Consider the following 27,998-nt stretch of genomic DNA (forward strand, 5'->3'; position numbering starts at 1 on the left):
AACAACAAACTTTGAAATGAATAATCAGAAGAACCACCAACCTTGGTCCTTTTCATGGGCTTGATAAAAAAGGATGAATCCATACGCCATGGCCAACCAAGACCAAAGCAATGAACTGACCTGAAAATGGAATGAACTGGCAATTACATAAAGAAATAGTAGACAATAAGATTAACCATTTGACAAAAGCCTTACCAAAAGTACTCATTGAAATCATCATAATTTCTCCAGGCAGAGTGAGCTGCTCGTCCATTGTCATTATTTCCAGCTTCCTGCATGTTCCTAGGTTGTTAATCAACATGTTTTACAAACAGTAAAATCGATAAACAGCTTACAGGATAATCCACGTGAATTTAAGTTTCTAAAAAGAATACATTAAAAGCAACAAAGCCACTTACAAGAAAATGCAATCTCACAGCCGCATAAACGCAAAAACAAAATGACAAGTGTTTATACACGAACAACGAAATATTGATATCAAGGTTTGAAACAACAATAAATTATCGCAGGTAAAATCCTAATACATGATTGCCATCCAAGTTCAACATTTACAACCTGGAATTCTTTAAAATAGCCAAACTGTAACTTAAGAATTGTGAAACAACCAACTACTCCAAAAGCTTAAGCTGTTGGAGAAGGCGTTATTTAATCTTTTATACTTTAACCCCCAACCACCACCCACCCACCCCCACCCCCCCCCGCCCTCTCTCCCCACGTGTGGCCCCTGTTTTTAGTGTCGGCCAACACGTGGCACATGTGGCCCCCTCTTTTGGGTGTGGCCATTGCACGTGGACTTTTGCTACCAAGGAGGTTTGAACTCGGGACCTTTCGCTCTGATACCATGGGAAACTACTGGTTACTTTAAAAGCTTAAGCTGTTGGAGAAGGATTTATTTAATCTTTAATACTTCAACAAGAACATAATGGCCAAACTTATGGACTAACCTCAAATCAAACAAAAAACAACTTCCGCTCAGAAATACAAACAACATACACTATGAAGAACAATTTTTTATTAACAATCTGAATGGTAGGATTAGAAATAGTTGATGAAAATCAGAACATCCATAAATTCTACACTTCAAAGCAAGAAACCAAAAAAAAAAAAAAAAAAACAGAAATTCCAATGCTTGCCAAGAGCTAACAAACCTGAAATATCATGAAAGTATGGTTTAGATCTCCACATTAAAAGTAAATATATGTCAACAACTATTGGGAAAATCTTTCAAAAACGAGGAGGAAAAAACAAACAACATACACTGTGAAGAACATTTTTTTATTACCGATCTGAATGGTAGGATTAGAAACAGTTGATGAAATGAAATCTACAATTCAAACCAAGAAATCAATAAAACAGAAAATTCAACGCTTACCAAGAGCTAACAACCATGAAACTTCATGGAAGCGAGGTTTTAAATTTCAGTTTCGGTTTCGGTCGTCATGGACCGCCCTTTCGGCCGTACGTCTAGCCCTCTCTGCAAAGCAGGGTTAAGGCTGCGTACATCTAGCCCTCGCCAGACCCCAAAATGGCGGGAGCCTCGTGCACTGGGCCGCCCTTTCGGTCGTCACGGAAATGGAAACATTTCAGTTTCAGTGGACATTTCGGCGGAAATCATGTAAAATTACAAAAACTTATGGAAGCATACGAAAATGATGAAATTTTAAGATGAAACTTCAGGAAATGCTAGAATAAGCAGTGAAACCATCACATAAGCAAAAAAGCCATCCGTAATGGATTAATCACATCGAACACGCAGTGAAACGTGTTATACCGCATGTCTGTAACAGCAAAGTCAATAAAAAAGTACAACGTAATGAAGTATAAGGAAGTGCAATGACTAGAATCCTCTCTAAGGACCCCAACTTTATGTCAATACCACATAGATTTATGAGGTATTATTGGTCCCAGACGCCATGCCAATTTGGCATCCCATGCACAAGATATGGTTACTTTGCTGTGCAGTTCAATATGATGTTGCCTACCAAATATCATTCAATATAAACAGGCTTTCATCCAAGTCTTCCAAGTCAGATGCCCTAATAAACTGACGGTTCCTTCATCTATGAATGGATCGATAGTATGGATTAATGTGGAAAGGGATGCTAGGGGGTCCAAGGGAGCCCAAGTCCAGGGAGCTCCTGGAGTTCGGATGATGATAGTGACCCGAAGAGCATAAAATCTTTTAACGATGCATCGGCTACATTTGGAAGCCTTCAGTTACGCCGTGACGGAGAGAGCTTCACGACGGCGCACGGTAGTGGATCAGAGCAGGCCGCACATAGAGAGGCGCACAATAGTGTGAGGGTGCACAACAGCCGTTCTTTTGAAATTCAAACTCAAGATGTGCCACTTGGAGCGTTGGATGATATCGACAAAATTAGAAGGGATGTACCGATCAGTTCTGACGAGAGTCTTACAGCTGGTATGACAGCTGCTTTGGGCGGCAATAGTGACCAATTGCGTTCCAGCTGTCCTCTCAATTCAAATAGCACGAATATAAGGGGCCAACCGGCAGCTTTAGGTTGCAGCTGCAATATTACTGATACGTGTGCTATCCCAAGGGGCCTTCCAATTAACACGCTCGAAAATGCAGAGATTTCAAGCCTTCAGACCCACTCAGCCGTGATCCAATGGACTCACTCTTTGACGGACCTGCAGCAAAGCAATGGGCCCTTAACACAGTTAGTTTTGGATTTTCTAGGCCTCATTTCAAGGTCTTTTAGAATTGGTTCCAATCCTCACTCTCCAATTAGAGGTCCATCAGAAAGAATGCATAGTCCATTGATACTATTCTCACCGGAACCTTGCCTGGAGCATATATCTCCATGCAATACAAGGTTGGATTAGATTCGCATGCAGTCTCCATCCCGGAGCACCAGATTGATACAATGTTTGGCCAAAGCCCTATCATTCTAGGATGAGGCGTCGGATGTGGGGGATCCTAATAGCATCCAAATTGATAGCATATCCTCTCCAGTTGATGTCTCTGGATTAAGTAGCTTGGAGTTCTTGCCTGTGGCAGAGAACCCTTACAACGAAGTTGAGATTTCTGTAGCCGGTGTGTATAATCAGGAATCGGCAATAATCACTTCAGATGAGGCAATTTCTGACATATTCCCTGGATAGTGTGCTCTGGTAATGGTTGCCTCAATCCACACATCTGGATTGTCCTCAGGTACGCGGTGTGTTTTAGATTCAGGATCTTTTGGTTTGTCTGTTCTTTCCGATTCTTTGCAGGGGCAGGGGCAGGGGCAGGGGCATACAATCAGTGCAGTATTTGACAAAAGTCGGTGTCTTCAGATTAACAGGCCTGATCCAAACCCATTATCCAGTTTTAACTACGGTGGCAAGGAGATTGGCTTAGGAGAAAAGAGGGAAAGAGAATCAGTGGTTGGTGAGATTGTGGAAAGGGTGGAAATGGCCTTAGACAGAGCAGAACCAAGATCTTGATTTAGTTGAAATTTATGTCCGTCATGTTATTTCCACAGCAGTAGTTTTTGGGTTGGTAATTCCTGAGATGGAAGGTGGTCTTAGAGATTTTTTCAGAAATGCAGAAATCAGAGACTCAAGATGGAGATCACATGTGGAAAATGCAAAAAAAAGAGGTCACCTCAAGGATGATGAGGGAATTAGCAAGGCTACAAACAGGAATTAACTATCATAAATCTACCCAGAGTGTTAGAAGCGCAAAAGAAAAGACAAGTGGAGCAAGAGGTGGTGTCAGGGGGTGATCCTTTTCACATTGTTAGTTATGAAGATCTTAACATGGAACGTGAATGGGCTCGGGTCTTTGGAAAAGAAGGCTCAAGTTAAAGATAATATTAGGAAGCAGAAACCATATAGAGTCTGTATTATAGAATCCAAGATAGCATGGATTAGCAGGGCCAAGGTAAGAAGTTCAGGAATACCAGGTCATTGGGATTTGTGTCCGTGGATGTAGTGGGGCAATCAGGGGCATTCTGGTAGCTTGGGATTCTAGTTTGTCGAATTCGGTGGAGTCATGGATCGGCAGCTTCTCAGCGACGGTCATTCTTGAGAATGTTAGTGATGGTTTGAGGTGGACCTTTACCAGGGTGTATGGCCCCATGGATATTCGAGAGAAGGCATCTATTTGGGCTGAATTGTCCTATGTTGGTGACAGGTGGTCTCACCCTTGGTGTCTTCGGGGAGACTTCAATGAAATCAGAGCCACGGAGGAAAGGTTGGGTTGTGACAGATTGATTAGGAATATGATTGCTTTTGCAAATTTTATAGCAGAACATGAATTACAAGATCTACCATTGTATGGGGCTCAATATACATGGGCGAGGAACTCTTCTAGAAGTAGACTTGACGGGTTCTTGGTGTGTCCAAGATGGATGGAGCGAACCCCTGACATCGAGCAGAAAGCTTTGGGCCATTCGGTTTCCGATCATTGTCCTATCCTCTTGGATCCGCGCTTTGAGTCCTGGGTGCCAACGCCCTTTAGATTTGACATTTCTTGGCTGGAGCACTCAAAGATGGTGGAAAAGCTCGGAGAATGGTGGGAGAATGCTAGAGTTGATGGTCCAATGGATATGGTTATCAAATCCAAATTGAGGCTATTGAAACAAAAACTGAAAAAATGGAAGATTGAAAAGCAAAGAGAAGTTTAAGAAAAGAAGGAATGGTTAATCTTAAAGCTGAAAGAGATTGAGGGGGAGTTGGGCGAAGGGATGCAAAATCCTTTGAAGGTAGAAGAAGCAGGGAAGTTGAAAGGACACAAAAGAATCTTGCTTCAAGAGGATATTTCTTGGAGGCAAAAATCAAGAGTTTGTTGGCTTAAGGAGGGAGATAAAAATACTGCTACTTTCATGGGATAGCAAGTGTCGGAAGAAGAAGAAATAGAATATAGTTTATAAGGGTGAATGGAGAACTCAATTCTGAAAAAGATGTCATCATAAAGGAGATCGTTGATTTCTACAAGCAGTTGTACTAGTCGGAGGAGACAATTCGTCCTCTTCCCAAGGGAGTAGACTTCAAAACTTTGGGGGAATTAGAGAGGAGAAACCTGGAGAAGCCATTTTTTGAGGAGGAGGTAGAGAGGGGATTATTCTCCTAGGAAAGAGATAATGAACCTGGACTAGATGGTTTCTGCTTGGCCTTCTTTCAAAGTTGTTGGGAATATGTGAAAGGTGATTTGATGAGATTCTTCTAGTAATTCTATGAAGGAATGGAGTTGGACCGTGGTACTGGGGCAACTTTCATCGCTCTAATCCCCAAATTTAAAGGAGCATCTTCAGTGAGAGAATTCCGCCCTATAAGCCTAGTTTGATGTTTGTATAAAATTCTGGCAAAGGTGCTTGCAGAAAGGTTAAAGAAGGTTCTCCCATCTATCATCTCTGAGAGTCAAAGTGCTTTTGTGAGTGATAGACAGATCGTTGATTGTTCGTTGGTGGCAAAGTGGGATAGGTCGCAAACTGGAAATGGAAAAAGCTTATGACAGGGTGGAATGGAAGTGCCTAGATTATCTGTTGGGAAGAATGATTTTGGTAATAAATGGAAGAAATGGATAGGGATATGTGTATCCTCAGTTTGGTTTTCAGTGATCAATGGTGTGCCAAAGGGTTTCTTTAAGCCCTCACTTGGGCTAAGACAAGGAGACCCTTTATCCTCATTCCTGTTTGTCATTGTGGCAGAAACTCTCAGTAGGTTGATTGTTAAAGGCACAAGGTGTGGTTTGGTGCAAGGTTTCAAGATAATATGATTGACGTATCTCAATTGCAGTTTGCGGATGATACACTTCTATTTAGCTCCCCTGTTGCGCTTAAAGTGATGTTGAAAGTTGTATTACAATGTTATGAAGCAATAATTGATCAACGGCCCAATTTCTGTAAATCAAGAGTGTTCGGCATTAATATGGAGGAGGAAACACTGCTTGGCCTAGCAGGTATTTTAGGGTGCGCGATTGACAGTTTTCCCACCACTATCTTGGCCTACCTTTAGGGGTAGATAAAGCTTAAAAGCCCAGTTGGAATCACATAGTTGAGAGAGTGGAGAAAAGGCTTGATACGTGGTAAAGAAACCTGGTATCTAAGGGAGGTAGACTTACTCTCATTAAAGCATCCATATTTATCATTTGTCGGTTTTCAAATGTCTTGTTTCTGTGATAAAGAGAATCGAACAAATTCAAAGACGGTTCTTGTGGGGTTGGATCTGGGGATAAGAATGGGATACCACTAGTTAAATGGAAAAGAGTGTGCAAACCTATGAAGAGTGGAGGTCTAGAAGAATCAAGGAAATAAACTTGGCTCTCCTAGGTAAATGGGAGGTTTGGGAAGGCGGGGAACAATCTTTGGGTGAAAGTCATTGTGGCCAAGTATGGTGTGGCTCCGGGCCATTGGGTGAGGGAGGACAGGTTTAGACGTCCAGGTAGGACAATCTGGAGGGGTATATTAGATTTAAAGATCTTGTTCGAGACTGGCATCAGATTCAGTGTCTGTCAGGGGAGCAAGATTCGGTTTTGGCATGACTTGTGGTGCGCGAATCAACCCCTCATATGTTTCTACAGTTGTTCGTTATGGCAGAAAACAAAGATGGAGTTGTGAGGGATTTCATGCAGAAGAATGGAGTCATCGTGGCTTGGAATCCACTTTTCAGGAGAAATCTATTAGATTGGGAGATAACATCTATGGCTAGATTGCTGGAAGTTCTGGAAGAAGGAAATCTTAAGCAAGATGGGGAGGATAAGAGGGATTGGATCTGGAACTCATCAAAAGAATTCACGGTAAAATCTTTTTATCTTCAACTGGTTGTATCCCCTGCGTCTGCAAAAATCGCTAAAGCATGGACAATCCAAGCCCCTCCAAGAGTTGGAATTTTTGGGTAGTCGGCATGTCTTGGGAGGATCCAGACTGTGGACTTCTTGAGAAAGAGGAAGATGATAATTGTAGACCATTGTCCTTTATGCATTGAGGCAAGAGATTATGCATTGAGGCAAGAGAAACTGCCAGTCACCTTTTGCACCATTGCAGAGTGGCGAGGGTGGTTTGGGGGAAGCTACTCAGCCGGTTTGGTATCCACTGGATTTTCCTGAAACAATCATGGAACTTTTGTAAGGTTGGTCATTGGTCCCCTAGAAGAAAAAAGGAAAAATTTTGTGGGAAGTCTCATTTCTAGAAACAATGTGGGTGTTAAGGAAAGAAATGAGAGATTATTTACGCGTTATGCGCGAAGCCATGAATACATGTTTGTTAAAGTAATAGCCCATACCATATAGTGGGTGAAATCTCTTCAAGCTTTTGCTTTTGTTTCAGCGTGTGATTTGTGGGAAGGATGGTGGGAGGTTTGTTTCAGTTTGGAATTGAAGCAGTCGACTTTGCAAAAGTGGGAACCCCCGCCTATAGGCTACTTAAAGCTGAATTTCGATGCCTTTAGTTTGGGCAACCCGGGGCTGGCTGGAATAAGGGGTGTGCTTAGAAACGACCTAGGGGATTATGTTTGGGCATTTGCGCGGCCTATTGGAAGAAGCCTCGGAAGCTAAGGTCTGTGCCGCTCACCAAGGAATCAAACTATTGGCATCGAATGGTCTAGATAATGTGGTGGTTGAAGGGGACTCCTCAAATGTCATCAAATTACTCAAAGGTCCCCAGAAGAATCCTTCGAGATTTGATAGATACTTTGATGAGATATCAGATTGCTCTAGATATTTGACTCTATCCTTCAAGCATGTTCGGTGTTCTGCTGATAAGGTGGCAGATAGCTTGGCGAGGTTCGGGGTGTCGAAAGAAGCATTGCACCTTTTCGACTCTCTTCCCCCATGATGTCGTTTTATAGATTTTCTTCTGTTTTGTATTTCTCTTTGCTTGATCTTCCCCATGATGTCTTTTTATTCCTTTTCTTCTGTTTTTTGCTTGTATCTTGACCATCTCGGTCTTCTTTTTCCAATAAAATTTGGCTGCCATTCAAAAAAAAAAAAAATGAAATCATAACATCTTTCCATTTTTTTATCGTTCTGACTATTTCGGTCGAATTTCAGGAAGTTCGGTTGATTTTCGAGAATTTCAAAAACAAATGATCAAATTTCGGGAATTTCGGTCGAAATTTCAGAGAAATAATGAAGTGGAAGGAATTCGTGTAGATTTCGTTTCAGTGGGGATGGAAATGGAAACATTTCGGCCGTTTCGGGGAAATTTTAGGGAAATTTAAAACAATGCATGGAAGTATGGTTAAGATATTCACACTAAAAGGAAATACGTGTCAAAAATTACAATACTGGGAAAGCCTACCAAAAACCAGGAGGAAAACTGCAGTTTAAAAAGTTTAGAAACAGGTTTGAAGAAAGAACTCAGCATGTCTGTGAGGAACGCAGAGAGAGTGGGAGGAGAAAAATAAAGTATTCTAATCGATATTACAACCCTTTATCCCGAAAAAGAAGATTATAGCTAAATGGAAGCCTCCCACCCAACCACCAGCACCCTTCCAATACCATTACGTTCAACTATGATGGACGTTCTATTGGGAATCCAGGGAGAGTGAAGGTGGCTGGAGTTCCTTCTAAGAATGCCCCAGCAACAATCAATTGAAAATTTGCACTTCCAAGCACCAGCCCCTACTAACAGGGGAAACAATAACACAAAAAAAAGAAAAAAAAAAAGGCTACGGCTAATAATTTGGACGCCCAGCACAATCATGGCATCAACCAACAAAAGCACGAATCAACGATCACATTAAAATTAAGTAGAAATTTATGTATCAACAAAACAAATTACGTGCATCACTGCGTAACTACACTTACCTCTACACATAATTTTAAATTTCGTCCGTAGGTTGGGACCGAAACAGAATTTTTGCGAAATCTCGGATTTCGCAAAGTTCAGCCAAAATTTCAAGAAGTTGAATTATTTTTTTTTTAAATTAATATTATTACTAAGTTTCGGCTGAAGTATCCAAAATGTTTACTAAAAGTTACAGGTTTTGCATGGATCAGTGTAAAAACTTGAGGAAAAGATAGACACTGCCAGTTGTAGTGTCAAAATCATGTTAACTTATTATCACGGGACTCTTAAAACACTAGGACAGCAAATAGCATCATAAAACGAAATAGGCGTAGAAAATAGGGGCATTGAACTTACTGCTGCAACAATTTCATACAGAGGAGAAATAACTTGATCGAGGAATGATACTCCATTCTGTGAGTTACAGCTACCGGCTGGCTGAACAATCTGCTGCCGCAAAATCTCCTCTAGTTCCCTCAGCATCTGTACATACCCAAGCATAGTTCAATTAAGCTAAAGCAATAACAACCTTGTTAATGGGAAAAAAAGAAAGACAAAGGACAACTAAATAACTAAATAATTAAAATATAAACATTCTAGTAGTTAGAAAAGTGCATGTCTACTGAATATAAGTAATCTTTGAGCTAATTTTATGTATTACTTGGGTTTGAATTGGGATTACTTTTCAAGCTCAAGCTAAAATTTGGTTAGGCTAGGATCGAGCTTATTACTACCCGAGAAACCCAGCCAGCCCAGACATGGAGGTAAGAATAAAAAATCTACTGACAACCAGTAGTCGGCTCACACATATCAACATTAGTGAAACTTTTTTTTTTTTAAATTGACAAATCTATTCATACTAAGAAGATTTACAAGAGTTGGGGACAAGTAGTCCCACCCCTTTACATAATAACAAAGGATACCAAAAGGGTACTCCAATGGCCAGAAGAAAGAAAAAGTAAAACACCATCATCTTGAAACTCCCAATTGTAACCTCAAAGTGCTCCTCCGGCAGAGATATCGGAGTTGCATCCATTCCTAGATTCAGAGCCCCTAAAGTCAGAACCACTCGGAGCTATCTCCACCAACACACCCAGCGTTGAAATTTCCAGATCATTTGAAATCACCATAGGTTGATCATCGAGGGATCAAGAAAGATCACGAGCAGTGAAGGACCAAGGTCTCTCAAGCACCTCTCGGATAGCAGTAATGCATAGCCCTTTCAATCCTAAAAATTGACCCCTATACATAGAACGACAGATTGAGTACCAAAATCCCCAAAGAGACATCCATTTTCCTAATTTACCTCCCAGCAAGGTCCGTCCCCAAGCCTACCCAAAAAGACAAAAAAAAACCCATGCACTTCTATTCACATCACCACCTGCCCAAAAAGTTGAAAGACCCAAACTTCCTTATCCATCCATCAGAGCCTTAAGCTCTCTACTACCACGTCCCAGCGTTTTCCTTTTTTTTCTATCTTATCCTCTTCTCAATTTCCAAGAACATTTTCTTAGTCTTCACCACATTTTCTTCGAAACCAATCCCCAAGGCACTTCCCACCTTTGACATCTCCTCAAACTCCTCTGACATAGCCTTTTCCTCCTCTCCTAGGCTCACTTTTGCCTCCTCCTTAGAGCCTTGCTCAGGCCTAAATAAGCACGACTTAATTTTGCCACTAAGGTATGCATCCAAGGAATCTCGGGGGAGGGTTAACCCATTGTAGTGGCTCTCACTTGTCTGTTCCATATGGAGATCATCACTTTTAGAATCTTTGTCTAATGCTTTTCTTTCCTCTTCAAAAGCTTTCTTGAAGTGTGGTAACTTGTAGACTGGTACACAACACTCTTCTATCGATTTCTTTCCAGTGAGCTCTTCAATCTCTTTCTCCTTTCCTTTGGCCTCCTCCTGAAGCTTCTTCCATTGAAGTTTCAGATATTCGAGGGTGACTTCCCCCTTCGAGGCCAACTCCTGGCTCTTCCTCTTCCTATTGTAGCCCCCTCTCTTGAAAGCTTGCTTTTCACCTATACTCAAGCCCTCGTCTCGGGCAACTTTCCTTTTACCTTTGGGGTCCAGGGGCTTCCCTTCATCTGAAAAGGATGAATTCCCAGACGAGTCGTAGCTTTCTAGCATTGCAATCACCTTGGAGGCGAGTTTATTTTTTTTCTTTTCACGCGTATCCGCATGTCTTCCTACACCCCTCTTCGTATAGAAAAAGGAACCGGCCCTACTGGCCACTGGCGGCGACAGGATGTAATAATTATCCACATACCCATAAGTATCGTCTCTATTGTTAAAATCTTACGATTTATGATTTGAATCTTACGATTAAAATCGATTCATGGGCTGAACGATTCAAATCGGACGAAGAATCTTTTTTTGTAAAAAACTTACGATTCAAGTACATGATTCTTGAATCATGCGATTTTTACGACTCTTTTTACAATTCTATCTGTTTTGGATTTTGAGAACTGATTGTGATTTCAAAATGCTTTGTTTATTGCTGACATTTCTTTGTATGATGATTATTATAGAGTTGAGTATGTGCTTTGTTTACTGTTGTGATAAATTATATAGTGATTTATTATATGATGAATATAATTTGTAGTTTGTTTAGTAATTTATTGTGCAATGAATATGGTTGTACTTCGGATTACTAATCATGGAATTTTGTATTTAATTTACTAGTTTCAAATGGAAAATAGATAATTACTCATTTTATTCTTATTTTTTACCTTTTTTATATTTTTTATTATTTTTTCACATTTTTATATATAAATCTGAAAAAATTCTTACGATTTACGATCCAATTTACGGTTCAAACCCTGTTACGATTTACGATTCAATTCCAATTTTCAGAACCTTGAGTATTGTGCATGCATGGTTTTAAATTTTGACCGAAATCTGAAATTTTGGGTTTGGGTCGGGACCGACACCGAAACGGCTAATACCCGAAATGGTAACTTTATTTCGCCGAAATTTTGAGAATTTCTGTCCGAAATTTTAGGAATAAATTATTTTGTATTCATCATGTCTATCTCTTTTCATCATGTCTATCTCTTTTCCCCATAATTTCGTACGATCAACGAGAGGATCTCTCTCTGTAAGCCACGAGTGAATCTTTTTTTTTTCAAAGTCTTACGGATGTGCCCGTAACCCTTACGTGACCTTCCCCCGTGTAAGTCTCTCCTTTACCCTTCTGTGAAAACCCAGCCCACCTTTTAGATAGATACAGCCAAAGTAGAATAAAGATGGCAGAGAGAACGTGGCGGTAAGGGTGTCAATTTTGGCTCGGGCTCGGAGGCTCGCTCGAGCTCGGCTCGAATCCTTAACGAGCCAAGCCGAGCCGGCTCACCAGGCTCGTTAAGCTTAATGAGCCGAGCCTAATTTAGGCCAGGCTCGGCTCGGCTCGTTAAGGCTCGTTAAGAATTTAATATATTTAAATATATATATTATATATTAATTTATACATTAAAAGGGTTGTCCAGGGAGTGAAAGGAGGGGGCAAAATATGTCACTTCATTTTTGGAACCCCATTTGTTACTAGGACCACCCCCCATAGTGTAAAAAAAGTAGTCAAATTACACTAGTAGGGCTGTCCAGGGAAGATGAGGGGTGTGAACATAATACAACCCGAGCTCGGTAAGGCTCGCGAGCCTGGCCGAGCCTGACCGAGCCCGAGCCGAGCCGAGCTTTTGAACTTAACGAGCTGAGCCGAGCCTGGCCAAGCTCAGCTCGGCTCGGCTCGTTTACACCCCTACGTGGCGGGGTTAAAAATCAATGTTTCCTTCTTTTCTATCTCCCTCCTCCTCTCACAGCCACACCGCCAACCCCCCCCCCCTCACCATATCTCTCTTCGTCTGTCTCCCTCTCTGTCTACAACCGTAACAACCGCTTGTTCTCTCTCTTTATCTGCCTTGGCTTTCACACAGTATTTCCAAAATTACTGAAATTTCGGTAATTTTGCCCGAAATTTCAGGCGGGATAAAAAATGGCTTTATTTTTTTCGTCGAATTTCGAACGAAATTCGATTTCGGTGGGGTCCACAACTGATACCGAAACCGAAATTTAAAACCATGCGTGCATGCTAGAGGCGTTTTTTCTACGAAATCCTTTCCTAATCAGCCTTGGAAACTGTTTTCTAGCCGGATGATGCTTAACAAAAGATCTCTGCTTCTTTTCCCAAAGCGTCTTATTATATTTCGCACCCCCCAACCAGGGGTTGAATTGCTATCATTCTTTTTATACTTTTTCAAACCCCCCAACCTGGGTGTCAGCTCCTGGGTTGCCACGTATATGCCCATTTAATTCCTCTTGATTTTCGAAATCAACTAGCCGGTCTACCCATCTGCCAGTTTTTGGAGGCCTCATCATTCCAGCCAATGATGTTTCAGCCCGATTAGACCCCAATTCAAATTTGAACAGTTCGTTCGATTGGGCTAGAACTGATTTTCCTTCACTCGTCTCGCCGGAGATTATGTTATTCTCCGATATCAATATGCCAAAGTTGGACTTATCCCCTTCCTCAGGGTCGGATATAACTTCTAGAATGGACTTACCATTAATGTTCAATCTACCGTTAATAGACTCTTCTTCCAACATGCTCATGACACCTATTAAGTAATTTCTATTCTCAACCTTCAAATTAATAAATGGAACGTTTCCAATATGAGGTATGGACTTCATCTGAAGCAACAGCCATACGGTGATCATGGTTCCGTGACACACCTATTAAGTAATTTAACTTGGAGGACTTGGCCAAAAACCCTACATAGTGCTTCTATTGTTGAGGAAATCCCATCATGAACTGGAATACCATCGAATTTTATCCAGATAGTCTTGGCACCTGACTGAAATGCCGGATTCCATGTAAGTAAAGAAGCGATACAGTTTCCCAAGCTCTCCCCTCCTTGTCGAAGAACCCAGCTTGTTTGGTTCTCCGATTCAAACCTGAATAAAACCTCCAAAGGACTGATTGCAAGGGGAATTGGGAGCTGAGGGATATTCCAAGATTTTTTGGCCCATTCCCAGATTTCCTCAAGCTTCCATTTAGGACCTTTCATACGCCCACTAGGCACCTTTTGAGAGCCGTTTTCCGATCCACAATCTCTCTGCCAGAGACACTTATTTTCGGAAGCACCGATTCCAGATTTAAGGGCAAACTATTCCATACCACTAGTCATGGGACTTTGAGGGTTCTTTTTTGCCATCTCCTCCTTTCTCCATCAAGAATTTTCTGCAACAACCACGTCTTCCACAGTAGTAGTAGCTGCAGTCCTTACATTTCCAGTCACCTACAAAAGGCTTCTCTGAGGCGATATTTAGTCTTGCTCCCATCCCCCATCGACCATGTATTATCCTTTCTCCCGGAAAGGTTCTCCGGTCACGTATTGGCCTCTCCACCTCGCTTCCAGACCCAGAATCCTGAATTTATCCATCCCTCGGTGAGGACCGAGAAGAGGAATTTATACTCTTCCCATTTCCATGTACGCTTAGGTTTTTCCTACAGCAATTTCTCTGAATTTCCAAAGCTTAAAGAGCATCAAAAACAGAGTAATCGACTTCTATAAAATCCAGGTAAACATCCTTCAGGCTATCAATCCTGTAACCACAGTTACAGAGCCCCCAACCAATGTCATTAAGCAGATAAATCACGATTCAGTCAAGGTCATGCTTCTTGTCATTGGTTCACAGTTAAGGCATGTCCCTAAATGTCAGACTTTATAGCTCAGGTGGAGAATTGCAGTTCTTGCTTCTGCTACAGGGTTTATACAGAAGACGCAGGGAACCATTATGAATCCATGAGAAATAGCCATATTTCTGCAGGTTCCAGTTGGCAGATGATATGAGATCTTTAGCTGCTAAAAAGTCAATCACTCCAAGATGAAACCCTCCTCCAGTGGGTTTTTTTTTTAAGCTGAGATCGAAGCTGGGACCTCAAGGTTGAGAAACAAACCCTCAACCCTGCTCCTCCAGTGGGTTGGCTGAAATTCAACTTGAATGGGAGCTACAAACGGAACCTGGATTGAGCTGGGATCAACAGCATCTTTAGAAACTCGGATGGCCATATTATTCAACCCTTCTCTAGATGGGTCTTGTCCCACCTCCTGCCCCCCCCCCCTCCCCTCCCCTCTCAAGATGGGTCTTGTGGATCTAATGAAGTGGAAACGTTGCATGTATGACCAACATTAGTGAAAATTGACTAGAGGTGATGATAGAAAATCGTGAGCCACGGGCTTGATACTCTCTCCCTCACTCTCAAGTACAAATGAAAATGGTAAATTTTGGGCTGCAGGTTTGATACTCCCACACTCCATCAAGACACATTGGAAAATAAGTGCAGCGAAACTTACATGATGAAATATGTAACATAAGCACTCGGGCAAAAATCTAATGTTGGCAGCTTCACCCCAGATGAGAAAGTACAAAGAAACCAACAATATTTTCTTTTCCTTGCTTACTGCCTCCAAACTGCACAAAAAAATAGTTAAAGAAACTGTTTCAATCACATAAATTCTCAATTAACAGAAGCATAAACAGAAAATGGTTTTTATATTTCTTTCTTGTATTGTGTTGGGTTAGAGGCAAGTTTCTACGTCCTCCTCGTGTAACTATTTTTTCCTAGTAATAAAATTTAAGGTGCTGCCCCGGGTTACTAGATAAATTCTGGGTTAAAAGAAAAGAATAAACAGAAAAGGTACTACGAAAAAACATCACCAATAATGACAAATAGAGAACAGGCAGCACAAGACCAATCTATCAACAAAAGCAAATCACATACTTGCTCCAAACTGGATTAATGAAGAAATAGTTGCACCACTTGATGTAGTTGTCAAGGGACTTCAAAAATACCTTCTGCACTGCAGCCTCATCCATTTTCTGCAACAAAAGCACAGAATATAAACACAAATAGAGCATGATTAGAATCGAATTATTTTATTGGAACAGAAATAAGCTGGTGGGCAATAAAAGGCTAAACAGAAAAAACATAAAGTAATTCCCAGATGCTAACACTCCACCTGAAGTTAGTGATTTGATGCAACTAGACAACCAACCAGACAAAGTAGAAAAATTAATAGAAAGGTGAATTAAAGTCCAGAAAAAATCAACAAAGAAAGAACAGATCACATTACATCAGCAGCAGATTCATAATGTACTTTTGGCAATATGCGGAGTTAAAAGTAACACAAGTCAAATGTTTGAAAACACACACCCTAAGGAGACAACGAATAGTGTCGAGAAAACATGAGTCCTCTTGTGCTAAGCATCTCCTTGACCAATTTGATAAGCCCCTCGATAAGCATGATATGATCTGCTTTGGGAGAAAACTGCATGATATTCAACACCTCGATCCTCTTGCGCCAAACATCACTTATGTTTGATGAGTTGCGCATGATTTCTTGAGGGTCTTATATTTCTCACAAAGGGTTTCACGAAGAATCCCACAGTTGGGATTGTTAAAGTTGGAAACAAGCTACGTAGGATGATTCCTTAGGATGAGGATCGACCACATGCATTGAGGTATCAACTGTAGGAGTGCTAGGATCCGATCTATAATTCTGGGCATACTCAAAAGGTTATAAGATTGGATTATAGGTTCCACGACAGTTACATGTCTAAAACAGTTCAAGAAAGGGCTACTCGAATGGGGTTTTAAAGTCAATAGGGGGCTGTTTAGCACGAGTAGGGTAGTTGAAGATGAAGGGAAGGGTTGTCATGAGTGTGATGAGATCTGAGGGTGACGGCCGAAGGGCTACGGTGGCTGATGGGCAAGGAAGGGTTTCCTCGGCAGTCGTATGGTTTAGAGGGTGTAGGTTAAGGCTGTCGTGAGGCTTGGGGAACAGGTATGGGAATCGGGGATTGGCAAGTATGCAAAGAGAAAATAAGAAGAGAGAGAGAGAGAGAGAGAGAGTACTTACCCACAAAGAGCCTTCATTACATGGACTGAAACCCATTAGACCCAATAGAAACAAGACATGAAACAAATACTCATTCAACTCCTAATGACTTAAAACTTTCATTACATGGACTTCTTCAAACCCATAAAGACTCCCAAATTCATCATGGAAACTAACTCTCTTCTAGTCCCACAAATACAAGGACTTACTCACGTGCAAGTCATTTAGCAACTTAAGTGATTAATTAGAAATGACTTAAATGCCTCTATCACTTAAGACTTTTGTAATAAACATGTGGGATCCATTTTAAAAGTATAAAACTTAAAGAAACAAGTGAAATCGGTGGGAAAAGACAGGGGCAGTCTCCCTTTTAAAAACATACAATTTAAAGAAACCAAGTGATATTGGTGGTAAAAAACAATGTTAATGTTAGACATCACTTAAAGGGTACTTATGTCATTTGTAACCATTCCTATATATATATATATATATATATAGAGGTCTCTCTCTCTCTCTCTCACATGTAACAATCTAACATGGTAGCCAAAGGTGGAAGTGATCCTCCCTCCTTGAAGGTACCATTTTTTTCCCTTTTTCTCCTTCAATCCTAGCCAAATCTTTCATTCCTCCTTTTCTTTTCCTTTTTTTTTTATGGGTTTTTAACTCCAACACTAGCCGCATCTCTTCACCCTGATCCAACACTAGCCAAACTCTCTCTAGGGGCCATTTATCATTTTTGCCCAACCCCCCTTCCGTTTTTGGTCCATCTTCAACCCTAAATCCCCATGTTCTTTGTCTAAACCCTAACCCGAGTTTCTTTATATGTGACTTTCGCAAACCCTCAACCTAGCCCAAGCTTTACCTTACCATACAACCTTGTTTTATGATTAAATCATTTCCCAACTCCATCTTTCTTACAAATCAGCACCTAACTTGCACTTATATATGATCTAAAATAGTTTCCTCTTGCCATTTCTTTTGTCGGTGGTTCCGGACCATTGATTAGTGGTCCATGCTTGTTGGTATGCTTTTCGCATGAGTATGTTGGCCATTTTATTGGATGTTGGAGGTGATTATTGGTTGGTGCTGATTCTTCTTCGTGGTTGTTGGTGATCCATTTTGTTGATTGATGATTTTGTGGCGGTAGGTGTTTCTTGTTGAATGTTGTTGGTGCTGAATGTTGGTTGTGGATGGCGATTGGACGTAATTGTTGTTCGTGGAGTAGTAGAGCATTTTGTTAGTGATTATTTTTTTGAAAAATGACAAATATTTTCATACTAACAAAATTACAATGGGCACCAGTAGTCCCACTAGATTTACATAGTATGAGATGCTCAGGACCGATCTCCTTGGCTCAAAAGAAAACCCATTACCCCTTACAATACCCAATAGCCTTGATTGAGTCAAATCCAGGAAAAAGTGCCTAATTTACAGTGTCGAGACCCTTCCTTTCTGCACCAAGCTATGGGCAGATTTTACACGCCGCTCAGATCTAAGACTCGATTCTTTCTCAAAACCCTTAGAAGCTAATCTATTCCTAGAGTCAACCCCTTCTCAAGCCTTTAGAAGCCTTACCAAAGTCCTTTATTTCTTGAGGTCCCGCTCCCATCTCTGCAAATCGGGAGGAAGGCAAGGCATTCATCAAAACAGACTTGTCATCACCATCTAAATAGTCATTTAGTTTGTACTTATAGACAAGTCGCCTAAGGCGAACACTTCTCCAACTCCTCCATGATATGCTGGATTTGGAAATCAAGCAAATCAAGGAGGAGGACCTCCGGAATCCGATCCAAGAATCCAGGATTTCTTCTGCTCGTAATCCTTTCTTCCACCAGCCGGATACCCACCATCTTAGTAGCTTCCCAGTTTTGCCTCCTCACCTCCCTTTCATCAATCGCGAGTAGCTTAAAGAAAGGGTGTTCGTGCAACGGTGAATGGGTATCTTTGATCAAAGTAAACCCACTGAGGTTATACCAAGTGAACGGCCTGTCTTGAGACTCTAGCTTGAGTAATTTCCAATACACACGAAGATCTCCCTACAATTCTTTGTGGGTTGGGGCATTGATGGAGGCCCACTCTTCACTATAGACCATCGATCTCATCCTCTTAAGGAGATTTTCTAAAACCATGATTTCCATGAATAGCCATCTGCGACGTCCTTCAAAACAAGAAGAAGATTCTCCTGAATCACCGAGATTTTCCATTCCTCCTTTGTTAATGGTGAAGACAAATAGAACCAGGACAATCCGATGAAATCTTTCTTCTAGTTTTTGTGCCTCTTCAAGATACTGGACTAAAGGTACCTTTTAATAGCAATTTCAAAGCCTTGAAACAACCACCTAGAAAAGAGCGCTGGAACAGAGAAGTATTGAAAAGATGTGTAATGAATAAGTAGAAGTTATAACCCACTTCCCAACAACCGAGAAGAGATAAGATAGTGGAGACACCCACATACGCTTTAGTCACTATGGCCTCCCATCTAAAGTAGATACTAGACAAACGGGGCCCCCCAGCCCCGAAAAGCCAATATCTACAACCGTCCAGGGGTCAAAACTACTGGATTAGCCATAAACGGAGCCAATCCTGGTAGATTTGGAATAAAATTTTAAGAGATTTGCCAATCTGCTGTTTTTCTTCCTTCACCCTAAATTTGTGACCAGAAGATTCTTCAAAATATTCATAAGAAAATTTTCTCTTGATCTTGGCACCCTAGCCAAGAGATTTAAACCATCATGATAGCCGCCAGGGGCTCGCTAATCAAAGGTGTTCCTTGCTTTTGGATGGAGGCCAACTGTCTTGGTATTCTTGATGTGTAGATCCAGCCAGGCAACTTTCCGCCTAGGGGCAGGGTATTTTGGCTTAACTGTCTCGGGGCCTGCCAAGGGTAGACAGGATTGACCTAAATTCCTATTTCCGGATCCCACCACACCTTTTTCGAGGCGTACCTTAGGCTCATCCTTGGGCGGCATAACTGGAAGATTTGATTGGTTATATTTAAAATTTGAAATCAACACGGGATCCGAAGGCTCGCCAGGAAGCCACCCCTAATTCGCAAGGGATCGCTCAGCGAGTGAGCAGATACCCAATCCAGGAAGGCCCAAGGAGATAGAGGATTCAGGAGAACAAACACAAGTTTTATTTTCCGAAAGATCAACCCCAATGGTATAGGTCTGGTCTAAAATCCTGATTTTAAAACAGGAACTAGGAAAATGCCAACAAGGGGGCTAGGATTTTGGCCGAGAAAAAACTCATACAATTCTGATGGTTGCCTTCCATCTTGGTTTCTACAACCTTACCAAAAAGGCCCCCTATAGCCTCCACCGTTGAAACAGCCCAAGCACACAATGGGATGCCATAAAAGTTAACCCAGTGAGCTTCCTCGCCTTGAAGAAACTCCCTTTTCCACGATGAGAGGGAGAGCAAGTAATTATCCAAGGCCTCAAGTCCCTTAGTGAGGATCTGTGATGCCCGTGATTCTGTTTCAAACATAAAAAGAATTTCGTTCTTCGCCAATATAGAAGAACATTGTAAAGATGGAATATGAGAATATCCTAGGACTTTTGTGCCCATTTCCAAAGCTCCTGCAGGGTTTTTTCTTTTTCCCTATTAGGTAAGCTTTTAGGGTATCCATTAGTACATCCACTTCCCTACCCGAGATAGATAAAGATGGACTCTCTGAACTCTTATGTTGATAAATTTTGCCAGAATCAGGCCAACAATCATCCCCACCGCAATTGGACTCTATCCGAGAAGTTGAGCTAGCATGGGGTACCCATTTTGAGGGGTTTTTGGCCCGATGACACCAGCGGCATTTATCCCACCATCTGACGTTAAGCTATTGACAGGGAGAGCAAGACCAGACTCCAGATCTATTACCTTTACCTGGCTTAGATCTCCTTTTGAGCCTCCCCCACCCCCCAACAATCGCATAACAGGTGAGGGGATCGATTTCGCTCTGGCTTGCGAGCACCTTCTACATCTTTTCCGCCATCCAAAGTTGTGGTAGGAGGCAATAGGGACATTGCTAATCCTCTACCATTATTTTTCAGTTCAAAAAAGTAACATCAACAGGCCTTTGCAGGGAATTCTTCTTTACTTAGAGCCTCTAGAATTTAGTTGTCTATGCTGTCTGCTGAGAAAAGGGATTTCGTTAGTGATTATTGTTCGTGGTTGTTGGTGGTGATTGTTGATTGATGGAGGTGATTGTTAGTTCGTGGTGATTCTTGTTGTTTGAGTTGTTGGTGGCGGAGTTTTTGGTAACTGTGGCAATCTGTTTGTTACCATTTGTTATGTGCCTAATGATTACTGACGGTGGTGGTGGTTGGTTGATTTGTTCGGTGGAGGTGGTTGGTTGATTTGTTCGTGGTGGTGATTGTTGGTTGGTGGTGATTGTAGGTTCTTGTTGGTCGATTTGTTGGTATTGATAAGTGCACGCCAACTGTTCGATGAAATATCTTAGAGAATTTCATTTGTTGGCTTTGGTGGGGATCAAGTGACTACTTGGGTTATTGTTGGCGATTGTTTTGTAGCTGATATTGGTGGTGGTGTTCGAGTGGTGGAGGATTTGCTATGTGGGTTGTGACTTCATTGATAGTGGTTGTTGGCAATTCTATTGTGTTGGTCAACTTGTTGGAGGTTGTTCTTGGTGTCGTTGCTGGTTGAATTATTGGTTGCCTTAGTTGTGGTTGTTGTTGCTTGGTGGTGTTTCCTAGAGTTTGTACATTTGTTATTGTTGGTTACTGTCTATTATGGACCTTGTGGAGCCCTCCTCTCGAGTACAGCATATGAGAGTCGTTCAATAAAATGACCCTAGTGTTGATGGATCTGCTCTTGCTACTTATGGTGAAAATTGAGGTCAGGGCTTTACTAGATTCAGTAGTAGCCACGGTGGTGGTGGTCGTGATTCAGGGAGGGAGGCCGTGCTCGTGGGTCTCGATAATGTACACACTGTAGTATGGAGGCCCATACTATAGATTATTGTTAAGATCTGCATCCGGAGCTTTGCCCCTATCGGTCTAATATTGCTTCTTTTGCTATGTTTGATGGCCACACCACTACCCATATTGCTCCTGCTATATTGGACCCATATTGCTCCTGCTATATTGGACAAAATCCATAATAGTTAATCGTGCTGAATATGAAGAACTTGTGCGCCTACGTGATCGAGGCAAGCAGCCCACTACCACATCTGTCCGGCAATGTAGCTCGCCTTGTTTTCTTTTTTATTCTACTTCTGGATCATGGCTCATTGATTCAGGGGCATCCCATCACATGACCGGTAGTCTCAATCTTCTTACGTCTTTCGACTCAACACCATCTAGTGCTCCTCATACTGTTACATTAGCAGATGGAACTACCTCCCATGTTACTGGGTTCGTGTAGCTTCCATCTCTAATGGTTTTTATTTACCCTTTGTTCTTTATGTTCCTTAGCTTCTTGTTAGTTTATTATTTGTGCATCAATTAACTAAAACTCTAAACTGTTCTCTTCATTCTTTCTTTCTTATTGCACCTTTCAGGATCTGAAGACTGGGACGGGGATTGGTTTAGGTCGTGAGATGGGTGGGTTATACGATCTTGATTCCACACCTGCTGGAGCTGCTCTTCGTACTTCTGTTGATGCATATCAGTGGCACTGTCGTTTGGGCCACCCTCCCGCCGACAGTCTTTGCAAATCTCCTTTTCTAACCAGACCTCTTGAATCATTATCTTGTGAGTTGGGAAAGCACCATCGAGTGTCTTTTCCTTCACATGGTGTTCGTCGCGCGTCGCACCTTTTTGAGTTTATTCATTCATACATCGGAGGTCCTTCACGTAGTGTTTCGTTATTTGGTTTTCGATATTTCGTTATCTTTGTGGAAGATTTCTCGCATGCTACATGGTTGTACTACTTAAAGATCGTTCTAAAGTTTTTAATGTATTTCGTAGTTTTTACTTTGAAATCGCTAACCAGTTTAAATGTTCTATTTCTTGCTTACGTACTGATAATGCTAAAGAATATTTTTCTAACTATAACAGTTTTTATGAATTTCTTACTTCACATGGCATCATCCATCAGTCTTGTGCATATACTTCGCAGCAAAATGGTGTCACTGAGAGGAAAATTAGATATGTATTGGATATTACTCACTCTATCATGTTCCACATGTGTGTACCCAAGACTTATTGGGGTGATGTGGTCCTCACTGCTTGCTACTTAGTGAATCGGCTACCTTCTTTTGTTTTGTATGGTCAGACATTGTTCTCTGTCCTATATCTGTTAGGTGATCTCTTTCCTTTGCTCCCTCAGGTCTTTAGTTGTACATGTTTTGTTCACAAATTAGCACCGGATCTAGATAAACTCGATCCACGGGCTGGGAAATGTATCTTTTTGGGTTACTCTCGTACCCAAAAGGGATACAAGTGTTATAATCCTTGACCGTGGAAAACTTTTGTTTCTACAGATGTTAAATTCTTTGAGGATCGCCCTTATTTTTTGAATCATTCTCCAGCTCCTGTTGAGGTGCCTACTCTGTTATTCCAGTTGCAACAGAGTCTTGTCGAGCCACCTATACTAAAACCCCAAGTGACGAGTGATAGTGAGACGCTAGAAGACAGTCCCGCACCTGAGCCAAAAGTCTATACTCGAGAACCACGATGGGTTGTTCTTTCTACTATCCAGCCATCATCTCAGACAGTTGATCCTCATCCTCACTCGGAGACAGCTAATCCTCGTCCTCAGTCGGATATTCCTGCGCCAGGTACTTCTCCTATATCTGATTCGCCTATTGCTTCTCTCACTCATTCGCATACTACTGCGCATCCTATTTCACAGTTTGTTTCTTATGATCTTTCACCATCTTTTCATTCCTTCGTCTCAACTGTTTCTTATGTTTCTTTGCCAAAGTCAGTTCCAGATGTCCTTGCTCAACTTGGTTGGTGGGAGGCTATGGATGCTGAGATGGTAGCTTTGCATTCTAATAATACGTGGCGACACGTTCCTCTACCTTCTGGGCAGAGATTGTTGGGTGTAGATGAGTCATTGGATTTAAGTACCTCCTGATGGAACCATTGAGCATCTAAAAGCTCGCTTTGTGGCCAAAGAACATACTCAGACGTTTGGGGTTGATTATCAAGAGACATTCTCACAAGTGGCCAAGATAACTTTAATTCGGGTTCTGATTTCTATTATAGTTAACCGCGGTTGCCCATTGTATCAGTTGGATGTGAAAAATGTGTTCCTTTAGGCGATCTAATTGAGGAAGTATATATGGAGCAACCTCTTGGGTATGTTGCTCAGGGGGGAGATGTGCTCCTCAGTTGGTCGCCTTCAGAACGCAATTTATGGGCTAAAGCAATCTCTGGGAGCATGGTTTGGGAGATTCAGTGCTGCAATTCTGAAATATGGCATGAAATAGTGCTGTTGATCACTCTGTTTTAACCTATCAGTCCACTAGTGGTGGTTATATTTTTTTTATAGTATACGTGGATGATATCGAAATCACAGGTGATGACAAAGTTGGCATAAGAAGATTGAAAACTTTCCTTCAGGAAGAGTTTTCTACTCAAGACCTAGGATTCCTCAGATATTCCCTAGGCATCGAGGTTGCTCGCTCTCAGTATGGACTTTCTTTGTCACAGAGAAAGTATACTTTAGACATTCTAGAGGAGACAGGTTCTATGGGGGTAAAGCCAGCATCCACACCCATGGATCAAAATGTTAAACTCCTTCCAGATGAAGGAGACATGTTAGATGATCCAGGATGATATAGGAGGTTAGTTGGAAAGTTGATTTACTTGATAGTTACTCGTCCAGATATCTCTTTAGTTGTAGGAGTGGTCAGACAATTTATGAATTCTCCTCGTACATCCCATTGGGCAGCAGTAATTCAGATCATAAGGTACTTGAAGGGTACTCCCGGAAAAGGATTGTACTTCAAGAAGAATGGTCATGAAAGGGTAGAGGGATTAACCGATGCAAATTGGGCAGGATCTCTAGCAAACAGGAGGTCCACAACTAGTTATTATACTCTTATTGGAGTTAATATGGTATTATGGAGGAGCAAGAAGCAAGACATTGTGTCCAAGCACAGAAGCATAGGACAGAGCTATGTCATATACAAGTAGAGAACTGATCTGGTTACGCTCATTTTTATTAGACCTGGCAAGAAGTGACCCGGACCCGCGGGTCGACTCGGCCCACCCGTAATTTCTGGGTCCAGCTCCGAAAATAGTGACCCGTTTAATTTTGACCCACGGGTCCACCCGGCCCGTCAAAACTAGTCCAAGCCGGGTGGACCGGCGGGTGCCCGTTAAAAAGGGAATACTTTTTGGGCTGATGATGTCCGTTAAAAAGTGGAATACTTTTTGGGGAGAGGATGTGAAAATATGTTAAATTTGTGAGGGCATTTTCGTCAGCAAATAATAGCAACCGAGGTCCTGCTTTTTCTTCCTGTCATTTCATGCCAAAAAAGAAGAGAAATTACCTTTTTCCTGTCATTGCTGCTGATTATCCCGAGGCAAAATAGTAGCAATTACCATCCGTGGGCATCAAGAGAAACAGAGTCAAAGCTATTAAAGAGGGAGAAAAAGCAAAAGAGTTTTTTTTTTAAAAACCAAAATTCTTAAAAAAAAAAAAAACGGGTGATCCGCGGGTTGACCCGGCCCGTGCGGGCAGGGTACGGGTCCACCATTAGGAACCCGTAAAATTTTCCGGGTCATTTTGACCCAGACCCGTACGGGCCGGGTCAAACCCGGCCCGGCCCACCCGTTTGTCAGGTCTAATTTTTATCAGAGATTGGTCTCTTATCTTCAGGACCATCAAGATTATATTGTGATAACAAGTCTGCGATCCATATTGCAACCAATCCAGTCTTTCTTGAAAGAACCAAACACATTGAGGTTGATTGACATTTCATTCGTCTTGGGATGCAGAGAGGCGAAATATGTACCATGTTCACTTGAGCAGCAGATTAACTTGCAGATGTATTTACTAAACCATTATTAGGGCCTGCCTAGAATATATGATATATACACTCCGGCTTGAGGGGGTGTTAGACGTCACTTAAAGGGTATTTATGTCATTTGTAACCATTCATATATATATATATATATATATATATATATATATATATATAAGGGACTTTCAAATGAATGCTTTGGATCATCCTAACAAAGTGGGCCCCCATGTGATTGGGCGCTTAAGCTCACCATAAGTTTGGTGAGCTTAAGCGCACCAACAGTTTCCTCATATATATATATATATATATATATATATATATATATATATATATATATATATATATATATATAATTTTCGTGAGGTGAGAGCTCTAACTCTCTCACGCCATTCTCCATCTCCTCTCTTCTCTCTCTTCTCTTTCTCTTTCTCTCTCTTTCATCATGTAATTATCTAGGGAAATGATATTTACGTCCCTTTTATCACCAGGGACACCCATTTGCCAGTGTACTTTGCAATCAAAGCCACTGGATTTTTCCTAACAAAAAGTACATTAGCCCCTTTTTGCCATAGATACACTAATGGTGGATGTCCCTAGTGATCAAAAGGGGCGTAAATATCACTTCCCATTATCTAACATTTAACACTCCTATATTTTCGGAAACTTAGTACTATGAAACCAATAAATGAAACAAATAAATAATTATCAATCCAAATACTTATAAAAAATCCTAAAATGGTCAAAATAAACAATAAATATATAAAATATTTCAAAATTACAATATATTGATAAAGATGATAATAAATAAAAAATCATAAAAATAAAAAGTCAATCCCCAATAAAACAATGAAACAAAAAAATATGCTTAAAATATCCAATGAATTACTTAATAGTCAATATATAAACATATATTGTTCAGGTTATTATTAGGTTTTAACTTAGCCAAGTATATGTTACCTTAAAATGTTATGTTATTTAAACATAATTTCCATTGATGCCCTAAAATTATTATATTCACTACTTTATGGAAATATTGGTACACATTTGCAATGATACAATTTGATCATCATCAATATGTTCCAATAGTCTTGTAGATGAGATACTCATTGACATAGTTAATATGATAATAATATCTAATAGTCTTGTAGCCGCCCTAGTGTCCTAGTGGGGACTGGGTAGTGTGGGACTTGTTATATGAAGTTAAGTTATATTTTTTAAGCTTATTTTATTATTTCTTTAGTTAACTAATTATTTCTTGAAGTTTTTTTTAGGGAATTCAGCACTCAACGTTTTGATAAAGATGCACGAGGCATCTTGTCATGTAGTATTTAAAGGGCTTAAAAGAGCTTTTTGAGAACCGTAATATTCACTGGTTTATTCACTGATTTAAGGAAATATTAGTACACATTTGCAATGATACAATTTGATCATCATCAATATGTTCCAACAGTCTTGTAGATGAGATACTCATTGACATAGTTAATATGACAATAATATCTATTAGTATTGTAGCCGCCTTAGTACACATTTGCAATGATACAATTTGATCACCATCAATATGTTCCAATAGTCTTGTAGATGAGATACTCATTGACATAGTTAATATGATAATAATATCTATTAGTATTGTAGCCGTCCTAGTGTCCTAGTGGGGACTGGGTAGTGTGGGACTTGTAATATGAAGTAAAGTTAGTATTTTATATTTTTATATATTTTTTAAGTTTATTTTATTATTCCTTTAGTTAACTAATTATTTCTTTAAGTTTATTTTAGGGAATTCAGCACCCTAACGTTTTGATAAAGATGCACGAAGCATCTTGTCATGTAGTATTTAAAGGGCTTCAAAGAGCTTTTTTGAAAACCATAATATTCTACTGACAACCCTTTAAATAGTACACGACGAGATATCTCGCGCATCTTTAATAAACATGGGAGCGCTGCAATCATTTTCCTTATTTTATTATTTCTTTAGTTAAATAATTATTTTATTTTTTTGAATGGTAACTTAATATATTAAAAAGGGAGAGACCGAAAAAGTCCCCCCACACACCCCACTATGACAGAATTACACAAAGGAGGAAAGGAAAAAGGAAAACAATACAATAAGACATTAAGGGGGCAGAAAGTCGTAAAGCTCCCGAGTCTGCTTAACCGCACCCGCTTTAGCCAACTTGTCAGCGACTTCATTAGCTGATCTCCTTACATTTTGGAACGCCATAGAGCACCCAACCGTTATATCCTTTATTTCATCGAAAAAACGAAGAAATCTCCAAGGAGGTACCACCGAACCCTTAAGCCACCTAATGGCATTTAACGAGTCTCCTTCCACGATAGTGTTCGCCACCCTCTCGCTCCCTAACAGCAAAATGCCTTGATATGCGGCTCTAACTTCAGCTTCGTTTGAATCTGCAACGCCGATAGGCCCAGAAT

General features: G+C 40.9%; 1 protein-coding gene across 2 annotated transcripts in view; it reads right to left on the reverse strand.

Moving 5' to 3' along the window:
- GSL10 (glucan synthase-like 10) overlaps positions 1-27,998 on the reverse strand; it is a 140,585-nt gene that overhangs the window by 80,729 nt on the left and 31,858 nt on the right. For both annotated transcript variants that reach the window (XM_077365464.1, XM_077365466.1), the window contains exons 9-13: positions 15,514-15,611; positions 15,086-15,203; positions 9,093-9,218; positions 196-272; positions 42-120 (exon numbers count right to left, since the gene is read on the reverse strand). In XM_077365464.1, coding sequence (XP_077221579.1) covers positions 42-120; positions 196-272; positions 9,093-9,218; positions 15,086-15,203; positions 15,514-15,611 — 498 coding nt within the window. The remainder of the gene's footprint in view (positions 1-41; positions 121-195; positions 273-9,092; positions 9,219-15,085; positions 15,204-15,513; positions 15,612-27,998) is intronic.

Source organism: Tasmannia lanceolata, unplaced genomic scaffold (assembly GCF_043159265.1).
Source record: "Tasmannia lanceolata isolate RefF3 unplaced genomic scaffold, GAP_Taslan_0.1 ptg000020l, whole genome shotgun sequence".
NCBI lineage: Eukaryota > Viridiplantae > Streptophyta > Magnoliopsida > Canellales > Winteraceae > Tasmannia > Tasmannia lanceolata.